The sequence below is a fragment of the Manduca sexta genome, chromosome 18, assembly GCF_014839805.1.
Source record: "Manduca sexta isolate Smith_Timp_Sample1 chromosome 18, JHU_Msex_v1.0, whole genome shotgun sequence".
Lineage (NCBI taxonomy): Eukaryota > Metazoa > Arthropoda > Insecta > Lepidoptera > Sphingidae > Manduca > Manduca sexta.
Genome location: NC_051132.1, coordinates 15,388,195 through 15,401,440, shown reverse-complemented (window position 1 = coordinate 15,401,440; position 13,246 = coordinate 15,388,195). Strand labels below are relative to the sequence as shown.

The window sequence follows — 13,246 nt, the reverse complement described above, 5'->3', positions numbered from 1 at the left end:
ATCTAGACATAATTATTTATACTCTTGGACAGTACATTTGTGTTCTTTAACCATAATGAAGTTATTATATTTCTTTACGTTACTGTGCTGTATAAATATTTGTTTAAGTGTTAAGAAATATTGTAAATACTACATTTAATTAAATTATAGAATATTTAAAATATTTTGAAAATATTGTGAAAATCTAAAAATGTTGAGCTTTTCTAATCGAACTTTTTATTACAATTACTTATAAGTAAGCTCCCTGTGATTCCCCTGCCGACCAAATGTATAACTTAGAAATTAAGGGGACAAAAGTATTGCCTTATATAAATATGTTTATAATTCAGTGTAAATCAAATACTTATTTTCAAGAAATCTATAAAAATAATATGCGTAAAGACAAGTAATTACGGCCATATCGAATTATCGTCCTCCTTCTTCCCTGACAATTTAATGGGACTGCGTTTCTTAATTTTTTACAGATTCGCGTCCGCGTCCTCAATATGAAATAGCTGAGAACGATGTCGACACCGGTAAGTGTTCCTGTTTATATAACTTCAAATATATATTTTTGTATTTCATAGACATATTTTGTCGGTGGTAGGACATATTTTATAACCACACGAATAGCGATGACCGTACACAAGGTATTGACCCGCCAGAGTGGCCGATGCAAGTGTGTCACGTTACGGTCAGATCATGGTCGTATCGCTTAACATAAGGCAAGCGGCATGCTCGTGTCGGTACAATTAGTATACAACGCCATCTCGTGAACTTAACTGGAACTGCGAGATGTTCGATGTGGTATTATAATTGTAGTGGTGACGCACAAAAATCACGCTAGATGGCGACACTCGGTTTTCAGTTGCGGTAGTAGTTTGTGCGACGCGTGGTATATACCACCTCCGAATAGAAACTATCAGAAAGCCCGCGGCCAGTAAAGCGCAACATCTGCCTGACTGAAAATCTTTCTTCCAAAGATCTATTCCTCTGCAGTGACGGCGATCTTAACGCCGCTATACTCATCTCGTCATTTAATTACAATAAATCTACTATTATATAAAGCTGAAGAGTTTGTTTGTTTGAACGCGATGTGTGACGGAATTGTTCTCCTTAAAAAGTTCGAAAAATATATGATAAATCAAAGTCCCCCGGGCACATCTGTTTGTCTGAATGCGTTAAACTCAAAAACTACCTAACGGATTTAGATGAAAGGTATGGCGATAGTTTAAGAACTTGGGAACAACATAGGCTTCCGGGAAAATATATAGCGGTATTTTAATAACGGAAAACCTTAGCCCAGAAATACTTTATCACGCGACCGGAGCTGCGGGCAAATGCTAGTATAATTATATTTGCACCGCGACCGCAGTTCAGTGCCAATGCTTTCTAATTTACACTTATACGATAATGACCCATCGCGTCGTTTTCTCCCACGCGAACGGCTTGCTCATTGTATTATTTATAAAACAAACAAACCCACATCACACATTTATCCCCGAAGGGATATCAGAGGCGCAACTAGGGCACCCACTTTTCACCCAGTGTGCTCCGTCCCATGATGCGATAGGGCGAGCCTATCGCCATGTTGGGCACAAATTCCAGACTCCGGAATGAGAAGGAGGCTGATACTGAGCAGAAAAATCCAAATATCATTTTGCATGACCCGGGATTCTTATTATTCTAGATAGTAGATTATTGTTATACAGAATTATTACAATTCAATTCATATGTGGTTTTCTAGTTTTCGGTAACTGAGCAGTTTCTCTTCTTCAGTACTAAGAAAATGTTAGAAAATCTTTAGATTCTAACCTAAGATCGTTGTCGCTGGACCAGACCATTAAAATTCGACATTATTCATATAATTAATCGAATTTATATGTTTCAGAAAATATTTGTCTCTTGCCCTTCAAGATTGAGAGTGCCGAGCACATTTCTATAGGTAAGTAGTCGACTAAGACGTCGCGCAGACGGTCTCGACTTGACAAACACGACTATAAATTATTAAAGAACTGACAGTCGAAGTTCCGTACATCTCAACTTATGACTTATTCGTCCTGCCCTTACTCCGATATGAAGTCGGCGTAACACTTTATAGCACCTTGTAAAAGTAAGGTAAGGTTGGGCGAACGGGTAGTCTGACGTTCCTAGGCGATCGAATCCCGGAAAAATAGTATTTAGAAAGTATTGCCCGACCTGGAATTCAAACCCAGGGCCTCAACACGCTGCCACTAAAGCACGGAAACGTAACTAGAATAAACCATTTTAATATACATCACATAATTTATTACTCGCCATATTCCCACGTTAGTGCATCGTTTAGAAACCAGTCTGTATAGCCGTTTCCTTCCTAACTGAATTTCGGCCACGACGGCCAATTTCAACCAAGAAGATCAACCAACGCAGGAAATATAGTGCACAAGTATGTGCGCAATATACAGGTGCGCTCTCCGTTTCTTCAATCTCATAGTTCGGTGAGACGGCAAACCGACATGATCGGACAGAGATCAGGTGCAGGACCAACGGCTTTACGTACTTTCCGAGGCACGGGAGTATCACACCGTCAACTTCCTGACTCCGAACTGCGACTGAATAATTTTAATGATAGAAAAACCCAGTCAAAGTTATATATATAACAGGCAAATATTTACATCTTTTTTTGAAGCCGATATTAACACTAACTATTTTCAGATACGGATACGATCCAGAGATAAAAGCGTGCAGGGTATTCGTATACGGTGGTTGCAGAGGAAACGCTAACAACTTCAAGACCTTAGAAGAATGCCAAAAAGCCTGTGAAGCCTAAGTACCTAGACTTCGCCAAATTTGTTTTTAATATAATTTTATATTAAAAAGTTATAAATATAGTGTTTTTTATCTAAAATACTCACGCTCACTCAAGCCTTGTATCCGAGTGGTTAAGCTGAGATTTACCTACACTTATAGTTTGAAAGCTTATATCCTATAACAGATCTATTCGAATCTATTTTTTTTTATATTTAACTACGTTTTTCTCTAGCTTTGCTCGTGTTAAAGTACGTAAGACAAAAGCAATTTATTAGGCATAATATAATCCGTAAATAATTTGTTTTATTTCATTGTCTAACATTCGCGTAAACATAAGAAATCATTATAAAGAAGTTGTCTCTTAGTAAAAAAATTAGATTAGTATATACTTAAGTTACATTGAATTTTTTTATAAGATTCTTTATTTGATTCTTTAGTTGAGGTGACATATGATATATATACTATATTTTTATTGCGAAAAAGTACACAACGAGACTTTAATTTCGGGTAAGCCTTTTTAGGCGAGTGAAGCCCTTAGTAACAGGCGAAAATATAATATAACACCTATATATTCAATTATTCATTCCGCATATAGTAATTATTATTAAATATTATCAATAATTTTATTCAAATGTATTAAAAATTAAAACTGCGTTTACAGATTTTGGTAATTATAACCATCAAGAAAATAAAAAATAGTAATACCTTTTTTTATGTGTATTAATCGATTGTGTTGCTCATAGATCCTGTCGCAAGCTAAAGTAAAATATTTTGAGATGCGACCCGTAGATTTGAGGCTAACTTAAATTATAATCAATTGCCTTAAAGTTCAATGTTACGACTGCACCTGAAATGAGCATTGCCCTTTATTTAGCTTGCCTCGTGCTTGTTAAAAAAATAATGGGGCACCCATTTCCTTCTTTCTTAAAATTATAGGTGGGAGTTCATAACTACGATACAGTTACTTAACTAATTTAGATCGAATATTATATTTAAAAAAACTGTATTACTATTCCGAATAAAGACATTTAGGTATTTTTTTTTAATACATACAGATTACTTAAGTTCTTCCCTGTTATTTGTTATTATAATTTCAGCAGATAAGCTTTATTATAATTGTTATTAATTAAGTCTTACATAATTACGCAAAAGGATTGATAAGAGATGGGGTAGAATGTTCTGGAATGGAGACCACATACCAGCAAGTGCAACATTGACTCTCACATACAAATCGACAGATAACCTGATCGAGGTCGAAGGAAGTCGCTCGATTGTCAAAAAGTCTAGAAATCTTTAGGGGAAGCCTGTGTTCAGCAGCGGACTCCTATAACTAATGATAGAAGTTCAAGTACATTTTAAGAATTTTCACTGACGATATGTCTCAGGTGAAAGCAAAATAAACGAAGCGAAGCCCGGGAGTAAAAAAGAAAGTTCCACAGTTTTAACAGTTTTGTCGGTAAGATTGTAAAAAAGGTCCTTCGAAGCACCGCGCGAGAGCTCCGGCGGTTGCCCCGTTCGCCTTCCTCTAAGGCTTTCTCTGTCCCTAACACCAGCACGATAACCGTGGCCAGTAACAATGCCAAACGGAAAAAACATTTATTTGCGTCAGGATAGTGATCACCATACACGAGGTGTTAAAACCCGCCATGGCCCAAGTGTGTCGCGTTCCGGGATCAAACTGTGTATGTCCAGTTCCAACAGGCCGGCATAGTTGTGTCAACTGCTGACGGGTAATCATCTCTCGCTAATCGACATTCTATTGGACATCAATCCACATACCTACAGAAGTTGCAGTGAGATTATATTGCCGTACCAGAATAAAAGAAACCTCAAACTTTTTCGTTATTCAGTTAATCAAATATCTCGTTGAGAAAAACAAATACATGTATGCAAACAAAGACGTTCCACGTAAAACTATCGAGCGACCTCCGACACTAGATAAACTTGCCAAAATATATTTAAACACACTCCGACTAAGTTTTGTTTGTTTTTCATCGCAGCATGACCTCGAGATCTGTGACCCAATCATCCCAGGTCAAGGTTTGATATATGAAATATTTATTTATAAACGAGTTTAGTTGGAATGGAAAGAACTGCTGAAACGATGATCTGTAGATTCAAAAAGGCACAAATTGACTTCGCTTACATCTATTGTTTGTCAAACTTCAAGTCAAGGAAAACATAGTGAAACCTATACACCTTAAAATCTACTTATTCATCCCAGGTCAAGGTTTGATATATGAAATATTTATTTATAAACAAGTTTAATTGGAATGGAAAGAACTGCTGAAACGATGATCTGTAGATTCAAAAAGACACAAATGGACTTTGCATACGTCTATTGTTTGTCAAACTTCAAGTCAAAGAAAACTTAATGAAACCTATACACCTTAAAATCTACTTATTCACCCCAGGTCAAGGTTTGATATATGAAATATTTATTTATAAACGAATTTAGTTTGAATGGAAAGGTCTGCTGAAACTATGGTCTCTAGGTTCAAAAAGGCACAAATTGACTTCGTTTACGTCTATTGTTTGTCAAACTTCAAGTCAAGGAAAACGTAGTAAAACCTATACACCTTAAAATCTACTTAATCATCCCAGGTCAAGGTTAAATATATGAAATATTTATTTATATACGACTTTAGTTAGAATGGAAAGGACTGCTGAAACGATGATCTGTAGATTTAAAAATGCACAAATTAACTTCGCTTACATCTATTGTTTGTCAAACTTGAAGTCAAGGAAAACATAGTGAAACCTATACACTTTAAAATCTATTTATCTTATCAGAGGCCTTATTCTCTCTGACAATGTAACATAGCCGTGTTACTTTATCTTCGCGGAATGATGTTCTGTATGCCATAATTGACTTAAACGCGACGCCGCGCCATACGTGCTCCTTACGGAATATCAAAATACCGAGTGACATAAACAATTAAAATAAAAAACCATTAAAATCGATTCACCCAATCAAAAGTTCTGAGGCAACAAACATAAAAAAAAATAAAAATCGAATTGAGAATCTCCTTTTTTAAGTCAGTTCATAAGACTAAGTTCTGACTAATATTATAAATGCGAATATTTATTTGTCAGAGGAAAACGCAAAAACCGCTGAACGGATTTGGATGAAATTTAGACCATGTCCCACATTAACATAATAGGCTTTTGTCCCGATAATTTACATCAGAAAGTGTTTGAATTTTGTCGTACAGATGGCGCTTTGCATCGTTACAGTGGTTAAAGGGCTTTAGTAGCAGATAAGGCTGATCTTGTAAGCGAAGCCTCGAGCAAATATCTAGTTCTCCATAACAATTTCGAAGGTATGTGTAGACTACCCACCCTCGCTAGGATAGCAGTGGCGTAAAATTTGAACCCACTTAGTAGAAGTCAGTTCACACAGATAGTATTATTATTTACCAAGATGATCCTTTTAGAATTAAGGTAAACAGAGGCGATAGAGAATCAAATGTAAGTATGACGTAACTCTCTTGTACACCATAGATAATTAATTATGCTGAGAAGAAAAGATGTGAATGCTCCCAGAAACTCGCTGTGCTGCACCGCTCGGTGTCACAAAATGCGTGAACTGATTTTTTTTATAATTTCCAGTATTAATGATTTCTTATGTTTACGCGAATGTTAGCCATTAAAATAAATCTATTTTTCAGATTGTATCGCGGTTTATCATATAATATTCTTCCTACGTTTATATAATTGTAAAATAGGTGGATATTGTAACTGACATTTCGGACTACCACCAACACTACAGCCCCTGTGACCATGAAGGCTACAGTCTTCGAAATGTCTGAATGAATATAAAAAACCGCGATTAAATCTGAAGAATAACTTTATTTCATCGTCCAGTATTTTTGGTCTAGTCCTCTATTATAAAACCCATATGGCCCCCACTGAGTACAGCCCTGTGTGTACACGGGTCATATAGTTTACCGGAATCCGATATTAGACACAACGATATCAGCATTTGCCGAAATCATTCGTATCACCGCCAACATGAAGTTGTTATACTGTCTTTTGTTTTTGTGTTTCATTACTTTGTCCATGAGTGAAGGTAAGTTTATCAAGATTAATTGGTTTTTGTAGTTTCGGTTAATTAAAAAAAATGTTAAAAAATTAAAACATAAAAAAGAATTACTTTATTAATAAAAAAATATAAGTGCAGAATTTTATGTGATTTCTAATTTTCTCTAAGTTTTTTTTTATTGATTTAAGTATATAGATTATTTAATTTTAACTGTGTCCGGTAATTTCGACATAGCCGGCACACATGCGCAAAAACTATTTTTATCTGTTTTGTTGTACTTTGAGAATAAATAAGTATTCCTATCAAGGCTATAAACACTAAAATCTCTTATAATTATTTTACATCAAACAAAAAGAAAAAAAACTCTAAACAATTTCATTTCTACGTTGAAAAATTACCGCATTGATAAACAGATAATACGTAATAAATAAGTGTACACACCATCGAACTTTCTTGTGTAACATGCAACGCAACAATATGCATGTTACACGTAAGGCGCCGCGCAACCGCTGTTAACAATGAACCTAACCGTTATTGAAGTCGCTAAAACAAGTGTAGTGTTTCTAGGCCGAAAGTTGACGTCTGCGAGGGCCTTATGCCCTAGACATATAGAAAAAACGTAAGACGTGGCCTGAACGCGGACATACCTACGTCTTTTCCGCGACCCTTTCATACAAAATATATGAATACAATGATTCGAATCATTACATGTTCCCGCCCGTAATTCGCGCGCCGCTAAGTATGTAACAAATCATTGAAGGCCGTTTTCTCGGGGCCTTAGCAATCCCAACACGACGCGACGTCTTGTTCTCTCTTTATTAGGTACAAAACAATTCAAACATTCGATATTTAAAGTTCGCCGGTGTGTGCACGGCTAAGCAAATAAATGTCATCACTCTATTTTTGTATCAATACCTCTGATTTAGATAAATATCAAAAGATAACACTTTCACATTTGCAGATCCGAGATGTTCTCAGCCGATTGCATCTGGTGTGTGCTTTGGAAATATTGAAAAGTAAGTTGTTTCTTATTTTACATAATTACTATAAACTGGTGGTAGGTCCTTCAAATGTGAGTGTCCGCCTGGATAGGTACCACCGCAATAGCTATTTCTGCCTCTAAGCAAGAGTGTGTAGTCACTGTTGTGTTCCGGTTTGAAGGATATTGTAACTACTGGACATAATAAGACTTAACATCTCATGTCTCAGGATGGCGAGCGCAGTGGAATACCAAACAATACTTTGCAGTTCAAGGTATTGGATGGTATTCTGTTTATAGGCGGTCGTATCGCTTAACCATCAGGCGAACGGCAAGCTCGTCTCGTCATTCAAAGTAATAAAAAAAAACTATTTCAATCGTTGACTACGCGTATTTAAATATAAACAAACCAAAACAAGTCATCCGGTAGTCAAACTTCATTCTTATTGAATCATTTTCGCTATGGATTTCTGGGTATGGTGGTCGGACACCAAATTGAAACAGCCACTGATGTAAAATGTTCTCTTTTATATTGTATTAGGATGTTTAATCGCATAATGCTCAGGTAACTTAAAATTTAAGAAAATATAGCCCAAATCACGGCGAAGATGGTGAGGAATTAGCGGGATGTATTGCCGTCCATTGTTTGTGTAAAAATAGTTTTTGTTATCGGCCATGAATGATCAAATCGCTCGCCTGATTGTATATCTTTAGCAACTCACAGAACCTGTTTCTCAATGTTTAAGGTTTATTTATCAGTTATTTGTAGATATTAAACAGCTAATGTGGTATTCGTTTTATTACTATTTATTTGGGAGCATAAATTAGAGTGTAATTTACTCAGAAATTGTTTCATTATAATGTATATTATAATATAGTTTTCTCGGCTACAAATTGATAACGTCTACGCGACGACTAATTATCAATAACTAACCGAATCAATACGCTGAATACTGAATGACTGATAATGACACAATATAAACGAATATAAATTTTATTTCAATTAGTTTGAGTCCGTATTCGAATATCCTTCCGCTTTTGCTGCAACAATGGGTGTGTTAATCACTGCTTACTTTTGTTATAGATTCGGATACGACATCGACGAGCACAAATGTGTACAGTTCGTGTACGGAGGATGCTTTGGCAATGATAACCAATTCGACTCGCTTGAAGAATGTCAAGCAGTTTGTCCTTAACCATTCCAATGTTTATAAATGACGTGTATATAATACACACAATAATCAATCGATTTTTAATCGATTCAGAAGCCGTTATCGATTACTAAATTGCTGTGCAATTTTATAAATATTTAATTTAGTGTTATTAATATTCACTTTCAAAAATATAAAAAAAATAAAATTCATATTTCTAAATGTAAAAATCTGTCAAATTTTTTATGTCTTATGTTCACATTTTCTATTTAGTCTGTACCAGAGAGTAAATTTCCGCCAATGTAGAGGAACAGATGGTTGCGTTACTCTATGGAAGGGGTCACGGCCTGTCAGGTGCAACATCTGCCTGACTGGAGATCTTCCCTTCTGTTCCCATCTCTTGTGTTCCTTTATAATGGCGTCAACCTAGTGGTGACCTTGACATAGTGTTGACGAAATGGCAGTGTGTATTAATTTTACCATCATTGTATAAAATACTGAGTACCAAACTTATTGATGGCATTATATAAGTAATTTGCAACTAAAAAATAAGTTTTAATCGATCTCAAAGCCTTCTTTATTATAGAGATCATCAAAATTCATCAATATGACGGTAAGGGACAAAATTATTGTAGTATTGTAACTTTTAGTTAATCCTAAATTTACTAGGCAGTATTAGGATTTGCCGTTGCTCACAATTTAAAGGTTTATTACATTAGGTTTAGCTCGCGGCTTCACCCACGTGAAAAGTTTTCCAGGGTAAAAGTCTCGCTTTCTATTGTCCCGTTATAGAAAGTAGCCTATGGCCTTCCATAGCGTCATTGGTCATAGCGTGATGTTTTACAGCCTATAGTCTTCCTCGATAAATAGGCTACCCTATATTAAAAGAATTTTTCAATTCGAATCAGTAGTTTCTGAGATTAGCACGTTTGAACAAACAAACTCTTCAGCTTTATATAATAGTATAGACAGAAAGAAGTATAGATATAATTTACTCTTTACCCCCGTTGTAGCGTAGTTTATTTGCAGTACAACTACCATTCTGAGGCTTTGGGTTTGATCCCGTATCGTGTACAGTGATATTAGAAATTGTGCCTGATATTGTAATGAAATTAATTGGAATCCATAAAAAACATTAAATAACAAAGCGGAGGTTAATTAGGTAATTCCTCACAACCACGCCTTTTATCCCCGAAAGGGTAAGTAGAGGCGCAAATGGTGCATTCACTTTCCGCCTCGTGTATTCCGTCCCATGATGTAAAAGGGGGCAAGCCTCCCGCACTTACAAATTCCAGACTCCGGGCTGATATTGTGTAGAAAAGCCCAATATCATTTTACCCGACCCAGGTATCGAACCCGACTCAGCACTGCAGTCGTACTAATACAACTACGCCACCGAAGCAATTTGCTTTTGGTCGGATATATCCGCCCGCATATCGACTACCGTACACAATGTGTTAAAACCCGCCATAGTGGCCCATGTGTGTCGTGTTCCGCGATCAGCTTGTGTATATCCAGTACCAACAGGCCGATATTTTTTTATACTAGCACTTCAAAGTGACACTGCACCTGATAGTAAGTGGAGTGAGGTCAAATGCCGTATAAAAAGAAATGTCAATAAGCTAATTGATTATCATAAAACCACAAGCAACTTTAATAAAACAAAAAGAAGTTGAAAGTATCACTACTGTTTAAATTAATCAAAAAATATCCGGTTATTAGCATTGTTTAACGATTGTTTTGACAGACAATATTAATGTGCACGATTTGACAGTTGATGAATGACAGAGGTCGAACTAAATTATTGCTTCCTGTGACCTAACAACTTTTACTCCACATTCCTTAATCCTTATGTAACAAAAGGTATGGTGCATTAGCATGCCCGGTCTAAACAAGTACTATGATAAAAATTGATATTTAAAAATGTATTTCTTTGTGCGAGGTAAATGGAAATACCAACAGCTGACCTCCGAAGTATATCTAAAGATCAGGTTTTTTAAGCCTGGCGCAAACTTGCGATTTTAATTCGCTTTTCTCTATTATCAGCCCTGTATTATATGCTGTCCCACTGCTGGACACGGGCCTCCTCTACTACTCAGAGAGATTAGGCTTTGGTACGCCACGCTGGCCTAGTACGGATTGGTAGACTTTCACACCCTCAAAATTCCTATAGATAACTTCCCAGGTATGCAGGTCAAAATACAAAAATCTCAAAGGTGTGTACTCTTGGGACTCGAACCTGCGGACATTCGTCTCAGCAGTCCGTTCCACACCCAACCAGGCTATCGCCGCTCACTTTACATATTGCGTTCTCAAATCGCGGATTTTTAGCACACAATTTGATCTATAGAAGTGCTCCAAGATTTTCTTAGTATTCGTGGCGATACAATTAGTACACTCACCGCCATCTCGTCAACATCAATAGAACTACGAGAAGACCTATGTGGTATTGACACAACTAAAGTGATTTATCACATAGCAATCACGCAAGATGGCGAGTGACGATCCTGGATTACGCTTGCACAATTTGAGCAACGCGTTGCATATATACCTCCGAATAGGAACCGTCGGAGGGGCCGCGGCGGGTCAGGCGCAACATCTGCCTGACTGGGAATCTTCCCCTTCCATAGAGGAACGCGCAACCATCTGTTCCTCTACACCGGCGTTAACCGTGACGCCGCTCAATATTATTAAAGATCGCGTCAAATTGGATCCCCTGGTCGTTTACTGACTTGCTCAAAAATACCTCAACGCGCGATAGTATGCTAGTTGTTTCAGCCGAGTTGATTGCAAATCGTTCGTGTGCGCCGCGCCTTACTCATACACAAATAAGTCGGTACGTAACATTCTATATAATATTGAGGCAGACAACACGACTGCATTTGATAAAAATATCTGTACCAGGTCGTCATAAAAATGAGAGTATTGTGTTTGATTTTATTTGCTAGTTTTATGTGCGCCTGCGCAAGAAAAGGTGAGTTCTTTGGCATTTTTAATTAGACAATCGCATTGTTTAGAGTTCATTGGTCTTTTAAGAGCAAGGTTTTGAATTCGATTCCCAAGTCGGTTGCAGTTATCTGTGAATATTTCTACTAAAAAAACCTTATTTGCAACGGATTTGAATTTACTTAAAAGGCTTAAGCCCTGTGACGTAGTAGAAAAAGCAAACCGAAACTGGACTAAAAAACGACGTTCATGTCGATGGTGTTAAATCCACTCACCTAACCCTGGATGGATTTCCCCCGAGGCAAGTCTTGTGCGCTCTGTCTCCACACCGAATGCACGCCCATACATGAAGGGACATTTGTCGCGGCCCTAGGCACATTATAGGTGATGCCTACACCCCCATGGTTGCAAGTTCACATGGGGGTCTGACAGGGACTCGTTGAACATTTCACCTCCTTTTCCTCTCCGCTCATCCTAATACTTCCTCTTCCTTCCCCCACACTCCTCTCCCAATTCTTCCCTCCCTATTTCCTCCTGGCCCCTGCAGTCGTTAAGCCGGGAAGAACCAGTATACAGTTCGCAGGTTCCTCCCTGTGTTGACTGCAGGATCAGCCGTTAAAAAAAACCCTGGATGGATATTACAATTTAGAATCATCTATCAGTGGCGAAGGGTCCATGTAACCCGATTCCTATCGGCTTCCCTTTCGTAATATATGCTATCAAACTATGAAAATAAATTATATTATTATTATATCAATAATTAATATTTATAGCATAGTAGACTAAAATCGAATTATAATTAGCACAATAAATATAATACTAGCCCTACATTATATACTGTACCACTGTTGGGCACGGACCACCTCTACTACTGAGAGGGATTAGGCTTTAGTCCACCACGCTGGCCTAGTACGGGTTGGTAGACGTCACACACCCCCAAAATTTCTATATAAATTTTCTCAGGTGTGCAGGTTTCGTCACGATGTTTTCCTTCACCGTTTAAAACAAGCAATAATTCACAAAGAGTACACACATTTTTTTTTAGAAAAGACAAAGGTTTGTGCCTTTGGGATTTGAACCTGTGGACAGTCATTGCAGTCCGTTCCACAACAAACCAAACTATCGCCGCTATGTTACATTATAATTAGTATTAGTACCCATTTGTTTCGGCTTCCCTTTCGAATAACTTCGCCCTTCGACACTATCATACATGGTTACTATGTCAATATCCTACAAACACACAACAGTGCTTGCATTCTGCTGTTTGGCGGCAAAAGTGGATAAAGAAGTGACACCTACTCAGATGGAATTTCGAGAACGTCATACTGTAAATAATATATTATTTGTACTGTAAAT

The 13,246-nt window shown here is 37.1% G+C and overlaps 1 protein-coding gene and 1 non-coding gene across 2 annotated transcripts; both read left to right on the top strand.

The window, feature by feature from the left end:
• Positions 1-8: 8 nt before the first annotated feature.
• Positions 9-2,849, top strand: LOC115440285. The gene is made up of 4 exons (XR_005112552.1): positions 9-122; positions 465-515; positions 1,871-1,924; positions 2,674-2,849. It is a non-coding gene; the product is annotated as an uncharacterized LOC115440285 (transcript).
• A 3,886-nt stretch (positions 2,850-6,735) lies between these two features.
• LOC119189696 (trypsin inhibitor-like) lies at positions 6,736-9,174 on the top strand. The gene is made up of 3 exons (XM_037440116.1): positions 6,736-6,841; positions 7,776-7,830; positions 8,878-9,174. Exons 1-3 carry the CDS (start codon positions 6,784-6,786, stop codon positions 8,987-8,989), a joined length of 225 nt encoding a protein of 74 aa, XP_037296013.1. The 5' UTR covers positions 6,736-6,783; the 3' UTR covers positions 8,990-9,174.
• The last annotated feature ends 4,072 nt before the right edge of the window (positions 9,175-13,246 follow it).